The sequence below is a fragment of the Brachyistius frenatus genome, unplaced genomic scaffold, assembly GCF_029030835.1.
Source record: "Brachyistius frenatus isolate BFR_SWC_R1_liver_20210118 unplaced genomic scaffold, ASM2903083v1 Contig_408, whole genome shotgun sequence".
Classification (NCBI taxonomy): Eukaryota; Metazoa; Chordata; class Actinopteri; family Embiotocidae; genus Brachyistius; species Brachyistius frenatus.
In genome coordinates this window covers 105804-122588 of record NW_027211007.1, presented here as the reverse complement: position 1 = coordinate 122588, position 16785 = coordinate 105804, and the positions used below count along the sequence as shown (strand labels likewise).

Here is a 16785-nt window from a genome sequence, read left to right as displayed (position 1 = left end):
AATGATTTATTTTGTATTTTCTCGGCGCTGTTTCAGTTATTTTCAGAATTATTGGCGTGTTTTATTTGTTTGTTTGTATAAACATTTAAAATAGTCAGTGTTTGAGGATGTAAAAAAACTAAAAGCTGCATTTTGTGTTGGAAAAAGCAACTAATAATAGAAACTGATAGAAAACGTGAAGTCTGCTTAAAGGATCACAGCAGCTGTACTTGTTGCTCACAATAGTGATTGATGAATATGCTTTTTAATGATTAAATGTCCATTTATGACCCAAAAAAATAAAATAAATAAAAATAAAAAGTTATTATTTGTTTTTATTTATTCTGCTTCAGCGGGCTGTCCTACGCTTTGTTTGTTTGTTTATGTGTTGTTTTCCGCTGATGGTGTATTTGTTGTGAGTCCACCGCCCAGCGGGGACAGACACTCTATCGATCCAGACTGATTAATTGATTACAGCTTTCATTGTGAAGCTCCGTGTGACCGGAAGCGGGATGTCGTCTCTTCAGCTTGCTCTGGATGATCCGACCTGGATTCAGCCATATTCCCACTGATCAGCCACACCGGCAGCTGCCTCAAACTGCCCCAAAAAAACCGTCTCTAATCCCGCGGCGCGCTCCCTCCCGGCGCGGACGGACATTTTGAGCCCAGCCCAGCCGGCCCCCGGAGCTCCCGGACCCGTTCACCGGGCTGATACACCGACGGAGCGGCCATGGAGCAGCGGCGGCCAGCCTGAGAGTCGACGGTCTGCCCCGACGTCCTGATTTCTGAGAGGAAAGTCCAGATTTACCGGATTAAAGCCGATGCGGAGGGCGGACCGACGCGGGCCTGCAGGCTGAACGGCTTCACGGAGGCGGACGGAGCGACGGTAACCGGCGGAGAAGCACCGACTCACCGACACCCAGAGGCGGCTCAAAATGTCGGGAATGTTCTCCCGGAGCTAACGAGCTAGCTGCTGCTAGCAGGCTGAGCTCAGGCACGACTCGGCAGGAAGCGCAGCCCCCGGCGGCGGCGGCTTACACTCGGACTGAGCGTCGGGCTTGTGGTCGGTGTTTCCAGCGGGAGGCGGGCGGGTCTTCCCGGGGTCAGGATGTCGGCGCAGGTCCGCCTGAAGCGGCTGGAGGAGCTGCTGCTGGAGCAGAGGGCGGCGGGCTGCCTGAGCGTCGAGGCGCTGCTCGACCTGCTGCTCTGCTTCTACACGGAGTGCTGCAACTCCCCGCTGAAGAGGGAGAAGCACATCACCGACTTCCTGGAGTGGGGTGAGTGGTCCCGGGTCCACGGACCTCCACCTGCGTCTGGTCCCGGGTACACTCCGGAGACCCGGGCTTCACTTGTCAAACTGAAATGCCCTCAGAGGGGGGTCCTGGGCTCCCCCGGGGCACCGCAGAGGTCTTTGAAGGGTAGCAGGGGAGGGAGTGGGGGGGTCCTGAAAGGAGGTTCAGGGGGTCCCGGGGTGTGGTTCTCACAAAAAAAAAAAAAAAGGTTCCGAGCTCATTAAATCAGCTGAAAGTTGTTTTGGATCCAGAAGGTTCTCTCCAGGTCTCATCGGCTCCAGGATGGCTCATTGAGAGAGGGAGGTCTCTGTGGGGTTTCGGGGAGGTTTTAGGGGAACGGGGGTCCTGGACCGAGTCTCAGGGGGTCCTTGAGATGCCTCGAGACTTCTGAAGGGAGGTTTTTGGGGACTGGTCCTTAAAAAGAGGATCCATCTGTGGGGTGGAGGTTCCCTGAATGTGGGTTCAGGTCTCTGGGGCCCAAGGTCCTTTAGGAAGGACTGGGGGTCCTTGAAGATGGGAGGGGGCGGGGGGGGGGGGACCAACGATCCTGGGAGGTTTCTCCAGAGGTGTGCGGTGTCACCAGGACCCGGTCACTGCTGCAGGTTTGACCTTTGACCTGAGACCAGGTGCGTCATGAGGACGAGTTGGTTGCCAGTCGACTCGCGGCTGCACGCTGGCCCAGTTTGGCCCAGTTTTGGCCTGGTTCAGCCTGTTCCTGTCCTGGTTTCCCGTGACCTGGTTCCAGCAGCTGCTCGAGTCTCTGATGTTTCCGTTCCTGCTACGGGTTTGATCGCCAGCTGACGCGACCACTGAGGTCCGAGAGCGAGACACGACATCATCGGAGACCAGAACCCAGAACCGAGGTCCAACATGTCCAGGATCTTCTGTCCGTTAATCCGGTTTAACTGAACCTAACGAACGAGATCACAGGAAGCTGGTTAAGTAGGCGGAGCTTTTATTTGGAGCAGGTTAGGTCTGCAGCATCAGTTACCACGGTGACGTATCCTTGTAAGCAGCGGACCAGGAAAGGGGCGTGTCCAGGAAATCCTGCCATCACAACAATCAACATGAATAACAGTCGACCTCCGCAACATTTACCATTAACAGGAAGTTGTAGTTAAAAAAAAAATGTTTGCTGCCAGTTTTTTTCCATATTAAAAGTTTATCTGCTGAAGGTGAAGTGGCACATAAGCAAGACTTTCAAAATAAAACCTGGCTTTGTCAACAACATCACCGACTGTCAGCAGCTCTTCATCTTCTCCTCATCAGCTAAATGCAAAACAGGAAGTGACGGGGTTTATGGGAAATGTGGTCTCATCCTGAGAAGGATATGATTCACACCATTTAAAGCTCTTATTTTGACAGCCTCCGCGTCACAGTCGCAGACTCTTATTTTGACAGCAGCTGAAAATATCTGTATTGATCAGTTTGATCATCTCTGATGATTAGCTCCGCCCCCTCCTGCTGACTCCAAATCCTGAATCTGAACCTGAACCTCCAGGAAGGTTTCAGGGTCCTGCAGGTGTTTGAAGTCCAGTTCAGTCTCAGGAACCAAAACTCCTCTGGTGTGTGTGTGTGTGTGTGTGTGTGTGTGTGTGTGTGTGTGTGTGTGTGTGTGTGTGTGTGTGTGTGTGTGTGTGTGTGTGTGTGTGTGTGTGTGTCCTAGATAAAACTGATCAGATGAATAAAAGATGAATGAGGAACTGACAGTCTGCAGGGTCCTAGTGCCCCTCACCACGAATATACTCAACAATATACAGTTTGTTGTTGTTTACTTTGCAGTGCCTGATAGTTCTTGGTGACTCTTTGGTGCCTGTTGTTGTTTACTTTACGGTGACTGTGTGTTGTTGTTTACTCTGCGGTGCCTGGTTGTTGTTGTTTACTTTGCAGTGCCTGGTTGTTGTTGTTGTTATTGTTTACTCTGCGGTGCCTGGTTGTTGTTGTTGTTTACTCTGTGGTGCCTGGTTGTTGTTGTTTACTCTGCGGTGTTGTCTCCTGTGTGTCCTCAGTGAAACCGTTCACCACCACGGTGAAGGACATGCGGCTGCACAGAGACGACTTCGAGATGCTGAAGGTGATTGGACGAGGAGCTTTTGGAGAGGTAAGACTTCCTGCCTGTTGACCTCTGACCCCACCCCCTCATCCTGAGAGAGAAGTGGTAGCAGAGGAAGTAAAAAGAAAAAAAAAACTTTCATTATGTTTCAGACTCGGTGATCAAACGTTCTGATCAGTCGTATCGAAAACACGAAATAATAGAACGAGAGACGAGTGTGTCTCTGCTTGTCTCTCTCTCTCTCTGTGTGCGCTTGTGTACATTGTCTACATACCAGAGGACAGGTGTGTCTCAGCCACACCTGTCCTCTGCCTCGGGATACAAACACACCCTCTGGTTTGCTTTACTGTACTTGTGAGGACGGTCCTCAGAGAACACACAGCGACCTGAGTCCTCTAAAGTCCAGGTGTGGCGCTGAGATCAGACAGGTATGTGGGCGGGGTTTTTATTGGCACACACCTGCCAACATGTCTGTTCTACCTGGTCACCATGGAGACCAGAGCAGGAACCAGAAACCAGTCCTCCCCATCACCCCCCCCCCTTCCCCATCCTGATCCGGTCTGTCTCTCTCAGGTTGCCGTGGTGAAGATGAAGCACACAGAGCGAGTTTACGCCATGAAGATCCTGAACAAGTGGGAGATGCTGAAGAGAGCCGAGGTGGGCTTCATCCTCTTCCTCTTTCTTTTCCTCTTCCTCGTCATCATCATGCGTATGACATGTTGCTGTGAGGTTAACGTGTTGTTGACGTGTTCTCTCTGCAGACGGCGTGTTTTCGTGAAGAACGTGACGTCCTGGTGAAAGGAGACAGTCAGTGGATCACTAATCTGCACTACGCCTTCCAGGACGACAACTTCCTGGTGAGTACCACCAGTACTGCAGTACTCTGACAGTCCTCTGACAGTTCTCTGACAGTACTCTGACAGTACTCTGACAGTTCTCTGACAGTCCTCTGACAGTACTCTGACAGTCCTCTGACAGTACTCTGACAGTTCTCTGACAGTACTCTGACAGTACTCTGACAGTCCTCTGACAGTCCTCTGACAGTACTCTGACAGTCCTCTGACAGTACTCTGACAGTACTCTGACAGTCCTCTAACAGTTCTCTGACAGTACTCTGACAGTCCTCTGACAGTACTCTGACAGTCCTCTGACAGTACTCTGACTGTCCTCTGACAGTCCTCTGACAGTCCTCTGACAGTACTCTGACTGTACTCTGACAGTCCTCTGACAGTCCTCTGACAGTACTCTGACAGTCCTCTGACTGTACTCTGACAGTAATGCACGTCCCTGTGTGTACTTGTACTGCAGTACCTGGTGATGGATTACTACGTGGGCGGCGACCTGCTGACTCTGCTCAGTAAGTTCGAGGACCGCCTCCCGGAGGACATGTCCAAGTTCTACGTGGCAGAGATGGTGCTGGCCGTCCACTCCATCCACCAGCAGCACTACATCCACAGGTACTGGGCGGGGCCTGTCCGTGGCCGGTACCCACGGTTACGGCGTTAAAGCACGGCTTGTGTGTGTGTGTGTGTGTGTGTGTGTGTGTGTGTGTGTGTGTGTGTGTGTGTGTGTGTGTGTGTGTGTGTGTGTGTGTGTGTGTGTGTGTCGCCATGTTCGGATTGGCCACTCGTCCGCTATGTAGTGGACGAGGAGACAGTTTGAACGCTGTGTGTGTGTGTGTGTGTGTGTGTGTGTGTGTGTGTGTGTGTGTGTGTGTGTGTGTGTGTGTGTGTGTGTGTGTGTGTGTGTGTGTGTGTGTGTGAGAGCGAGCGAGACAGGAAGTGTGTTCTTCCTGGCAGCGGTGTCCTCTGGGACATGTAGTTCCATCCTGCTCCTCCCCCTTCCTTCCTGAAACCAGAGACTGAACCAGACGGTTCAAACGTACTCAACTTTATTTAAGAGTGTTCAGGAGAGGAAATGAGACATGCCCCATAAATCCTGGATGTTTCACTCAGTGTCCACTTACTGACTTGTTCAGAAAGGTCTACTCATGAAGACCGTGAGCGTCCCTGTGGCCCGTCGGACACGCACAGTCCACGCCAGGCCGAAATACTGGACATAACTCTGATTCTCTGAGTGTTTGTCGTACAGGAAGGCGTTAAGATCTGTCTCGGGGAGTGAAGGCGGAGCCTCGGAGCGGGGATGGACCAATAGCAGTGCCCAATCACATTCATAGAACTGCAGTTACGACCAGTAACAACCGTCGTTTCTTACGGGGTTCTAAATGTTTGGATGTTGTTGGATCTTTTTCAGAGACATTAAACCGGACAACGTCCTGCTGGACGTCAACGGCCACATTCGCCTCGCAGACTTCGGCTCCTGTCTCCGCATGATGGAGGACGGCACGGTAACACACACACACACACACACACACACACACACACACACACACACACACACACACACACACACACACACACACACACACACACACACACACACACACACACACACACACACACACACACACTCACTCACTCACTCACTCACTCACTCACTCACTCCAAACACCGGTCCAGGTTTAACGGGTTCGGCTTTCGAGGTGAACCCGGTTTTGACCGCAGGCTCGGTTCTCTTCAGACTCACCTGAATGTGGTCTCGGTCGTCAGTTTTCTGGACTCTTCCCGTGGTGTCGGTGCAGGTGCAGTCTTCGGTGGCGGTGGGCACCCCGGACTACATCTCCCCGGAGATCCTGCAGGCCATGGAGGACGGGATGGGCCGCTACGGGCCGGAGTGCGACTGGTGGTCTCTGGGCGTCTGCATGTACGAGATGCTGTACGGAGAAACCCCGTTCTACGCCGAGTCGCTGGTGGAAACCTACGGCAAGATCATGAACCATGAGGTGAGACCGACCCGTTTCCTCCGTGCGATCGAAACGTCTTATTTTCTGGCGGAGAGTAATCAGATTACCGCGGCGGTGTAATCCCGCCGTTCCTAAAGCGACGCTTCGTGCTCCAGCTCGTCCTCCGCTGCCGTTTCCAGGTTACGTGTTTGTCTCCAGACTCTCGTCCTACTTCCTCCTTTCTAAATCTGAACCCTCAGTGGACGGACGCCTCGTCCTGCTCTCCATTTTTAAAATGTCTTATTATCGACCGTCCCCTCCTCTGGTCTGAAAGCGGCGCCGTGTTTGTGTTCCGGTTGTTTCAGGAGCGTTTCCAGTTCCCGTCCCACGTGACCGACGTGTCCGACGACGCCAAGGATCTGATCCAGCGGCTGCTCTGCTCCAGGGAGCGGCGGCTCGGCCTGAACGGGATCTCGGACTTCAAGAACCACCCGTTCTTCAGCGGCATCGACTGGGACAACATCCGGTCGGCGGAGGCGCCATACATCCCCGACGTGTCGTCGCCCACCGACACCTCCAACTTCGACGTAGACGACGACGTCCTGAAGAACCCGGTGAGAGTCCCGGTCCGGTCTCCTGTCTCTCCCACCTTTCAGACTTTGATGACCCCTCCCGTGACCTTTCAGTGACCTCCCCCCCCGGTATGAAGGTGGTTCCTGCCGGTCTCACTGTGTATTTGTTTTCTCCCGCAGGACATCACACCTCCCATGTCTCACACCGGGTTCACCGGTCAGCACCTCCCCTTCGTCGGCTTCACCTACACCACCGAGAGCTGCTTCTCCGACCGCAGCTCCGTCAGCCGGGTGGGGCTGGGGGTCCGGCAGGCGGAGGTGGGGGGAGGAGGAGAAGGAGGAGGAGGAGGGGGTGCAGGGCAGGAGGTGGAGGCGTTCGAGAGGAGGATCCGCCGACTGGAGCAGGAGAAGCAAGAGCTGAACCGCAAGCTGCAAGGTGAGAAGGACGAGAGCCTTTAAATACACTACAGTACTCCGGTAGTACTCTGTAGTACACTACTCCGGTAGTACTCTGTAGTACTTTGTAGTACTCCTTCTGACCTCAGTGTGCTTCTGCAGAGTCGACTCAGGCCCTGCAGGCTCCGGCTCGAGGAGGAACGCTGACTCGAGACAAAGAGATCAAGAAGCTGAACGAGGAGATCGAACGGCTCAAGAAGAAGCTGGCAGGTCGGTGGGGGAGAGGGGGGGTTTAGTATTACCAGATATAGTTGTGACATGTACTAGTACTAGTAGTTTAGTAGTTTACTTTAGTAGTCGCAGTTTTACAGCGAGGCACTGTGTTCACGCCGTGATGACACATTTCACCGATGACCTCACAGTGATGTCATCATAATGATGGGATGCCACGGCATGGTTGGCATATTTCTAAATAAATAAATAAACCCCGCCCCTACGATGTCATAGATTCTGACAGGCTGGAGCACCAGCTGGAGGAGGCGGTCACACTCCGACAGGACTACGAGAGCTCCGCCTCCAAACTGAAGACCCTCGAGAAGCAGGTGAAGACGCTGAGACAGGAGAAGGACGACGTCCACAAGGTACATCATATTATCCTGGACTGCACATTAGTACACTGTAGTACACAGTACTATACAGCACTACACAGTAGTACTAGAGTACTTCACAATACTTTCGGTCTCTGACTGACGAAAATTTAAGCTGCTGCCAATCAACCTGTTTTTCTAAATAAAAGAATAAAATGTATGTGCTGAGAAATCTGTGTGTGTGTGTGTGTGTGTGTGTGTGTGTGTGTGTGTGTGTGTGTGTGTGTCCGAGCAGCAGTTGGCCGACTCTCTGGAGCGTCTGAGGAGTCAGACGAAGGAGCTGAAGGAGGCGCACTCTCAGAGGAAGCTGGCCCTGCAGGAGTTCTCGGAGCTGTCAGAGAGGATGGCCGAGCTGCGCTCCTCCAAACAGAAACTGTCCCGTCAGCTCCGAGACAAAGAGGAGGAGATGGACGCCCTCCTGCAGAAGATGGACACCATGAGACAGGAGATCCGCAAGACCGAGAAGAACCGCAAGGAGGTGAGGAGGAGGAGGAGGAGGAGGAGGAGGAGGAGGAAGGCTGGCTCCATTCTTGTTCAATAGGCACGGGACAGGAAAGAGGTGATCCCTTCAGAATAAAAGCTGTGTGTGTGTGTGTGTGTGTGTGTGTGTGTGTGTGTGTGTGTGTGTGTGTGTGTGTGTGTGTGTGTGTGTGTGTGTGTTTGTCAGCTGGAGGCTCAGCTGGATGAGGCGAAGGCGGAGGCGTCCAAGGAGAGGAAGCTGAGAGAGCACAGCGAGGTTTACTCCAAACAGCTGGAGGCGGAGCTTCAGAGCCTGAAGGTCAGAGGTCACACCGTCGCACGTTAAAGAACTAAAAAATAATTAATAATTAGACTGAACCAAAACTCAACCAACTAAAACTAAAGCTATAAAAGAACCGGACTGTTCACGAAGGATCCAACAACAAAGCAAACATGTCCTCAGCATCACATGGTTGTTCTGGTTCCGGTACCAGTCTCAGCAGGGTCGGGGAGCAGCGGCAGGCGGGGCCGAGTCCCAGCAGGAGATGTCCCGCGTGAAGGCTGAGCTGGATAAGAAGGTCCTGTTCTACGAGGAGGAGCTGCTGAGGAGGGACTCGGCCCACTCCTCCGAGATCAAAAACCTCCGCAAAGACCTGCAGGAGTCCGAAGGGGCGCAGCTCGCCGCCAACAAGGAGCTGCTGCAGCTCCGAGACAAGCTGGACAAGGCCAAGAGGGACAGGTGAGTCCTGAACCAGGTGTTAGAGACGGACAAGCGAGTCCTGAACGTTAGAGACGGACAAGCGAGTCCTGAACCGGGTGTTAGAGACAGACAAGCGAGTCCTGAACCGGGTGTTAGAGACAGACAAGCGAGTCCTGAACCAGGTGTCTGTGCACCCCCCCTGCAGGCAGACCGAGATGGACGAAGCTGTTGCTGCTCTGAAGGAGAAACACGACCGAGAGAAAAACCTGCTGACAGAAGACAACCGCAAACTGACGGTGGAGTCGGACAAGGTGACCAAATACTGCAGTACTACTATGCAATCCTGCGATACTACTGTCGTGGCACTGTCACTGTGCACCCGTCGCGGTGCCGCTGTGTAATACCGTTTCGTCCCCTCGCCGTCTCCAGCTGTGCTCGTTCGTGGACAACCTGACAGCTCAGAACCGGCAGCTGGAGGACGACCTCCAGGACCTGTCGTCGAAGAAGGAGAGCGTGGCCCACTGGGAGGCTCAGATCGCAGAGATCATCCAGTGGTGAGTGCGCATCCCCCGCCTCCTCCAATCCCCTCTCTCCCCCAATCCCCCTCATCCCCTCCTCCTCCTCCCCTCCCCCCATCCCTGGGAGGCGCCGCGTGTTTAACTCCGCTGTGTCCGCTGTGTTCAGGGTCAGCGACGAGAAGGACGCTCGAGGCTACCTGCAGGCTCTGGCCACCAAGATGACCGAGGAGCTGGAGACCCTGCGCAGCTCCAGCCTGGGAACCAGACCTCTGGTACCACACACACACACACACACACACACACACACACACACACACACACACACACACACACACACACACACACACACACACACACACACAGAGATAGGTGCTGTCGTAGTGGGTGCAGGTGAGGTGGCTGCTCAGGTGGTGGTCTGGTCCAGATGTGCAGCAGGTGCTGGCGCCAGAGGTTCAACAATGTAACAGCAAATACACAGAAGCAGTAAAGTCACCAGTTCAGTGGCCATCAACTGTCTCACCTGTACGACTTAAAACACGGCAGCTTTAAACTGTACTTCAGTCAGTACTACTTGTCAGTACTTCGGTCACCAGTTCTTGTGTTGATTGTTCTTTTAACTGTCTCAGCTTGAGTCAGGAGTGGCCACGCCTCCTAAGAAGCCCTGGCCTCCTATTGGTGGAGACAGGAGGGTGAGTGTGGCGTTTAACCCTTCCAGCCAATCAGGACTCGCTCTACCTCATCCTGGACGGGGTTTTAAAAGCTTGCATGGCTATTGGCTTGCATGTCCACCATTCACAGTGAGGGTCAGTTGACCGGGTTCTCGCGGTCCTTTGATAGGTTCCAGGGTTTCGGTAATTGTGGGGTGTGAAATGAGGATTTGGGGGTCTGTCATGTGGTCCAGTAGTCCAAGGGAGTGTCTGAGGGAGTTGAAGGGGTCCTTCAGAGCGCCACAGGGTTCCTCATTGGTCTGGGCTCTGAGACCGGGTCGGCGTCACGACGGCGCGTGATGATGTCACCCAGCAGCATCATCAGTGACATCATCCCTCCGGTCACCACATCGTTTGACTATGCGCATGAGCTGCTCTGATCGGCTGACTGCTCCATCTATCACAGTCTATAAAAGAGGGACACAAACGGCGGTGCTTGTTGCCACGGTAACCTTGACCGCCTCTGTGTCCGCCCCCCGCAGGACCCGCTGTGGAAGGTGCGTCGCAGTCAGAAGCTGGACATGTCGGCTCGTCTGGAGCTCCAGTCGGCTCTGGACGCCGAGATCAGAGCCAAACAGCTGGTTCAGGAGGAGCTGCGCAAAGTCAAGGCCGCCAACATCAACCTGGAGAGGTCAGAGGTCAAAAAAAAAAAAAGGCAGACCGTCCCCTCGTCTCTTTCTGTCTGTTCCCTTCGTCTTACCCGTCTTCGTCGTCTGTCCGCAGCAAGCTGAAGGACACGGAGGAGAGGAGCAGGGACATGGGGGAACAGGTGGAGAATCTGAAGAAGGAGATGGAGGAGAGGTCGCGCTCCGACAAAGGTGAGGCTACCTGTTAACTCCCTCTCGTCTTTTAGAGGAGTTTCACCAAAAAAACACGAAAAAAAGTAATGTTGCGTATTTAACCTGTCGTGTGTCTGCAGGTATGAAGCTCCCGGACTTCCAGGACTCCATCTTCGAGTACTTCAACACGTCTCCTTTGGCCCCGGACCTCACTTTCAGAGTGAGTCGCCTCGTCTCCTCCTCCTCCCCTTTTGTAACGTTGAGCCGTCAGTTGGCTCCGCCTCCTCCAACCGTTTTTAAAACTCTGAAAAAGTTCCTGCGCTTTCGGACCTGCGGAGCTATTTCACCGTTCTGAGGACGGTGGGAGGAGTTTCCCTACTTTTTTGTTTGTTTGTTTTTTAAGCTGCGTTCAGGTCACCTCCGTGTGAGCTTCCTGCTTGTTAGTCTGTCAAGTCGATGTCAGAGCTGTTCGAGACCTCGCATGATGGTTTTTTTTCCTTCTACCTGCAGACCACAGACTTAGACTCCACCCCTCTGAAACCAGAATCGATGACCGCCTCGCCCTCGCCCGTCTCCGAACACGAGGTCGGTCGCACGTCGCTTGTTCGTGTATCGTATGCAACGGTTCGTGCGCCCCTACTGAACCCTTCCTGTTTCTGTCCACAGGAATTTAAAGCGGCGTCGGTCCCGGCCAGCCCCTCCCCCACCTACCAGAGCTCCTCGCTGACCACACCAAAGGTACGCTGCCGTCATTGTTCCTTTGATCGGGTCGCCCGTGTAATTTTGGTAAACGCCGACGAGGCGCTCCACCCGTCTGCCGCGGGCACGTAACGCTTCATCGCGAACCTCCTTGTGTTCTCAGCCCAAAGCTCACCAGCTGAGTATCAAGTCGTTCTCCAGTCCGACTCAGTGCACGCACTGCACCTCCCTGATGGTGGGACTCATCCGGCAGGGGTACGCCTGCGAAGGTACGCGGCGCTAAACGCACGTTCACACCGGTTGCCGGCCCGGTCGGGCGTAACGAGCTTCTGAATCGAACTCTCTCGGTCTGTCCGCAGTGTGCTCCTTCATCTGCCACGTTTCCTGTAAAGACCACGCCCCCCTGGTCTGCCCGATCCCGGCAGAGCAGGCCAAGAGGCCGCAGGGCATCGATGTCCAGCGGGGTATCGGCACCGCTTACAAGGGCTACGTCAGGGTAAGACCGCCGGTGCAGTTCTGACGCCGTCGCTGTCCAGCAGTTCCACGGACTCATGGCGTTTTGTTTTTTCCCTCTCAGATCCCAAAGCCCAGCGGGGTGAAGAAGGGTTGGCAGCGAGCGTTCGCCGTGGTCTCCGACTGCAAACTGTTTCTCTACGACTTGCCAGAGGGAAAGTCCACCCAGCCAGGGGTGGTGGCCAGTCTGGTCCTTGACCTCAGGTAACCTGCATGTCAGCTCGCCTGCTGTAAGAGAGTCAGAGGACTTTTTAGGAAATTCAGGTAGTTCTGATGAAGCTTCGGGAGAAGGTGTGCGTCCCCGAGACGGTTTGGGGGAGATATTCTCATCTCTCTCTCTTTTTCAGGGATGAGGATTTCTCTGTCAGCTCAGTCTTGGCGTCAGATGTGATCCACGCCACCAGGAAGGACATTCCCTGCATCTTCAGGGTAGGAGACCCCATCCCATCGGAACCCTTACTATCTGACTTCTGACCTGTGGTCCGTCCTGACTGTTGTTGTTGTGATTAGGTGACGTCGTCGCAGCTGACCTCTCAGCTCTCCTCTGTATCTCTGCTGGTCCTGGCGGAGAGTGAGGTGGAGAAGAGGAAGTGGGTTCGGATCCTGGAGGGTCTGCAGAGCATCCTGGCCAAGAACCTGTTGAAGAGCCAGCAGGTCCACGTTCTGCAAGAGGCCTACGACGCCTCGCTGCCCATCATCAAGACCATCCTGTCCGCTGCAGTGCTCGGTCAGTAACTCTGAGGAGGTCTGAGTTTGGTTTTTGTTTGGTTTTAAACCTGTGAAGGCAGGTTTTGGTGAGCGTTACGGGCTCTGGGGAGGCTGACGATGTTTCAGGGAGTTTTGAGAATGTTTTGAGCCCATCTCGATGAGGCCCGAAAGCCCCGATCACAAACGTGTTCTCTCTCTGCAGATCGGGAGAGGATCGCCCTGGGAACAGAGGACGGACTGTTTGTGGTCGAGGTCACCAGAGACGGTGAGACGGACGGACGGACAGAAAGACGGACGGAGAGACGCTGCGACAGCACTCACCCTTCCTCCTCTCTCTCTCTCTCTCTCTCTCTCTCTCTCTCCCTGCAGTGATTGTACGAGCCACCGACAGTAAGAAGGTTTATCAAATCGATTTGATACCGAAGGAGAAGATGTTCGCTCTTCTCTGCGGTCGGAACCGTCACGTTCACCTTCACTCCTGGGGGGTGCTGGAGGGAGCCGAGTCTGCCTTCGACAGCAAGCTGACGGAGACCAAAGGCTGCCAGGCTCTGACCTCGGGGGTGCTACGACCCGGAGGACCCGCCTGCCTGCTGGCTGCCGTCAAACGTCAGGTCAGAGAACACCACGGCTCACCCGGAGCAGAGCGGCGGTTCTGGTCCCGTTCCCTGTCCTGCTGACGCCTTGGTTCTGTCTGACCCCTCCCCCCCCATCCGCCCTCCAGGTTCTGTGTTATGAGATCACTCGAACGAAGCCGCACCATAAGAAGCTGTGGGACGTGCAGGCTCCCGGCACGGTGCAGTGGTTGGGGATGGTCAGGGAGCGGCTGTGCGTCGGCTACCCGTCCGGCTTCGCTCTGCTGGCCCTGCAGGGGGAGTCGTCCCCCATCAGCCTGGTGAGTCCGGGCGACCCGTCGTTGGCCTTCCTGGCCCAGCAGCCGCCGCTCGACGCCCTGCACGCCCTGGAGGTCGGATCCAGCGAGCTGCTGCTCTGCTTCAGCCAACTCGGCATCTACGTGGACGGACAGGGCCGCCGCTCCCGGACCCAGGAGCTGATGTGGCCCGCCACGCCGCTCGCGTGCAGTACGTTACCTGCTCGACACGCACGTTCGCTTCCGCAGCAACTAAGCCGAGTTCAGACAGGTGAGTCTGAGACGGACGCGCCCGGCCGGTCTCTCACCTGTCCTTCTCTCCTCAGGCTCCAACTCGTCTCACCTGACGGTCTACAGTGAATACGGGGTTGATGTTTTTGATATTCACACCACAGAGTGGGTCCAGACCATCTCCCTCCGCAAGGTAACCAATCACAGCTGAGCCCAGAAACCAGCCAATCACAGCTTAGGATCAGCTGAAAACCTGTGTGTGTACCTGTCCTCAGATCAGACCTTTGAATGTTGAAGGGACCTTAAACCTACTGAGTTCAGAACCTCCTCGTCTGATTTACTTCAGCAACACCTCATCAGGTAAAAACGCACCCGCGACCGCCGGGGACACTGACCGGGGACACTGACCGGGGACACTGACCGGGGACACTGACCGAGGACTGACCGGGGACACTGACCTTCTCCAGCCGAAGCTAATGTCTCTCCACCTTTGTGTCGTCAGAGGGCGACCTCACCATCCCAGAGACGTCGGACCACAGCAGGAAGTTGATGGTTCGAACTCGCAGCAAGCGGAAGTTTCTCTTCAAGGTTCCCGAGGAGGAGCGACTCCAACAAAGGAGGTGACCCAACAAATTAAAACAGTGATTTAGCAAAACGAAGCGCGGTGACTCGGCAAAATACAAAAGTGTGTTCAATTCAACGCCTCTCGAACGGCGGTTATGTCACGGCAGGATGTTTACGGTGTGTTATTCTGCCGATAGATTAGCTCCCGTCACTTTGTTTATCCGTGTTGTTTGTTTGTTTGTTTGTTTGTTTGTTGCCAGGGAGATGCTGAGGGATCCGGAGCTCAGGTCCAAGATGATCTCCAATCCTACGAACTTCAACCACGTGGCTCACATGGGACCAGGAGACGGCATGCAGGTCCTGATGGACCTCCCTCTGGTAACTCCTCTTCCTCACTACTGCACCTCCTCCTCCTCCTCCCGCCGGCATGTTCTCCTCCCTCACCTCCTCTCCTTCCTCCCCTCGGACTGCTCTGTTCATCACACTGACTCCTCCTCTCTTCTCTCCTCCTCCTCCTCCCCCCCCCTTTCTCACCTTCCTCACCCTCTCCTCCTCCTCCTCCTCTTCCCTGGTGTTCAGGTTGGTGATGTCATCTCCCTTTCCCCCTCCCCGTCTCCCTCCCCCTCCTCCTCCTCCTCCCGTCACACCCTCATCTCCCCCCCTTCCAACTTTGAGCACGTCTATCACATGACGTCGGTGTCGGCCGGCGCCTTCTTGCAGAAAGACGCCGCCTCTTCCTCCTCCTCCTCCCAGCAGAGCCTCCTGCAGCCTTCCTCCTCCTCCTCCTCTCCCTCCACCTCCTCTTTGGGAAGGGTAGGCCAGCCTCTCTCTCTCTCTCGCTCTCTCTCCTACCCCTACCGCTCCCCCCTCCTCCCTCACACTGGTCAGCCTGTTTGGTCACATGATGTTTCAGAGGTCAAGGGTCATCATAATTTCTGTCCAGCACAAACTTCACTCACACACACTTTACTGATGTGTGTGTGTGTGTGTGTGTGTGTGTGTGTGTGTGTGTGTGTGTGTGTGTGTGTGTGTGTGTGTGTGTGTGTGTGCGTGTGTGTGTGTGTGTGTGTAGAGTGTGCTGCCCTCTCAGGATGACTCGGTCAAAGATAAGCCCCGCCCACTGTCCAGTATCTCTCGACAACAGAGGAGCAAGACACACATCACCCGCACAGCTTCAGGTAAACGGGAGCAGTGATGTCAGCGTGTCACCTGTCCAGCTGCTGTCTCACGAAGACTGACTCACAATGATGTCCTCTGTCTTCTTTGTTTTCATTGGTTCAGATTTTGGGGGAGGAGCTTCATCCCGCAACATCTGTGAACCGGACCCTGACCTGGACCGTGAGGTAACACACACACACACACACACACACACACACACACACACACACACGCGCGCGCGCACACACAAACAAATATACAACAAGTATTGATGATCTGTGTGTGTGTGTGTGTGTGTGTGTGTGTGTGTGTGTGTGTGTGTGTGTGTGTGTGTGTGTGTGTGTGTGTGTTGTGGACGTCTCTCACCAGCCGGACTCGGACTCCACCAAACATTCGACCCCCTCCAACAGCTCCAACCCCAGCAGCCCCCCCAGCCCCAACTCCCCCCACCGCAGCCAGCTCACTCTGGACGGACTGGACTCTGAGCCCTGAGGCCCCGCCCCCGCACACCAGAGGGGGCTGAATGAACCAATCAGGCTGTAGACCTGAGCTTTTACTTTGAGGATTTTATTGTGGTGGGGAGAGTGTAGGCTTCCTGCTGCTTTTATTTTGTTGGATTTTACCTGCTGGGAAGCCCCGCCCCTTGGTTTTAACCCCACCCCCTGCTGACGGCTGCTGTTTTTGACCTTTGACCTTATTTCTGATAGGCTCTGGGGGACCAGTCCTTTCTTGCTCTTTTTCTGTATTAAATAACTTCCTGTTGAGCTTTAGCGGGCTGCTAGCCACAGTTAGCTCAGCAGCTAACTCAGATGGGAGGTCTCACTGATGAAAAAACACTGTATGAATTAATTTTAAAGTTTTGTTAAAGTTGCACATCATCATCATCGTTGTAGGAGAAAAAAATAATCTTTGATTTTGTGTCAGTGGTATTTCCTTATTTACTGTTAACCCCGCCCCCCTCCACCTGACCCCGCCCCTTGTTCTGGTGGTTGCAGGTGAGTGAGGGAGATGGAGGGGGAGGGGGGCGGTCACACCTGAACACTACTGCTTTGTTTCTTCCAGAATCACCAGTTAAAGAATCTTTGTAACGATAAACTGTTAGCAGCAAAAAAAAAACCACAATAAACGAACCTGAAGAGAATCAGTGTCTGTGTCACAGC

The 16785-nt window shown here is 54.3% G+C and overlaps 1 protein-coding gene across 4 annotated transcripts; it reads left to right on the top strand.

Annotated features, from left to right (window-relative positions):
• Nucleotides 1-444: 444 nt before the first annotated feature.
• cdc42bpb (CDC42 binding protein kinase beta (DMPK-like)) lies at nucleotides 445-16760 on the top strand. 4 transcript variants are annotated; one of them, XM_069725048.1, is made up of 39 exons: nucleotides 445-1256; nucleotides 3281-3372; nucleotides 3898-3981; nucleotides 4086-4181; nucleotides 4633-4781; nucleotides 5578-5671; nucleotides 5966-6166; nucleotides 6472-6720; nucleotides 6859-7114; nucleotides 7237-7344; nucleotides 7582-7715; nucleotides 7957-8199; nucleotides 8389-8499; nucleotides 8675-8919; nucleotides 9086-9191; nucleotides 9310-9434; nucleotides 9565-9670; nucleotides 10025-10087; nucleotides 10588-10736; nucleotides 10829-10923; nucleotides 11025-11104; nucleotides 11395-11469; nucleotides 11551-11622; nucleotides 11747-11852; nucleotides 11943-12079; nucleotides 12161-12300; nucleotides 12444-12525; nucleotides 12607-12823; nucleotides 13007-13069; nucleotides 13174-13415; nucleotides 13526-13883; nucleotides 13999-14096; nucleotides 14179-14263; nucleotides 14406-14523; nucleotides 14728-14845; nucleotides 15047-15280; nucleotides 15540-15645; nucleotides 15749-15810; nucleotides 15995-16760. In XM_069725048.1, the coding sequence occupies exons 1-39, from the start codon at nucleotides 1088-1090 to the stop codon at nucleotides 16115-16117; spliced, it is 5391 nt and encodes a 1796-aa protein (XP_069581149.1). In that variant the 5' UTR covers nucleotides 445-1087; the 3' UTR covers nucleotides 16118-16760. The 4 variants fall into 4 exon arrangements, with proteins under 4 accessions (XP_069581149.1, XP_069581150.1, XP_069581151.1 ...); XM_069725049.1 differs by lacking the exon at nucleotides 10025-10087 and having other exon boundaries at nucleotides 446-1256; XM_069725050.1 differs by lacking the exon at nucleotides 15047-15280 and having other exon boundaries at nucleotides 447-1256.
• Nucleotides 16761-16785: the final 25 nt, after the last annotated feature.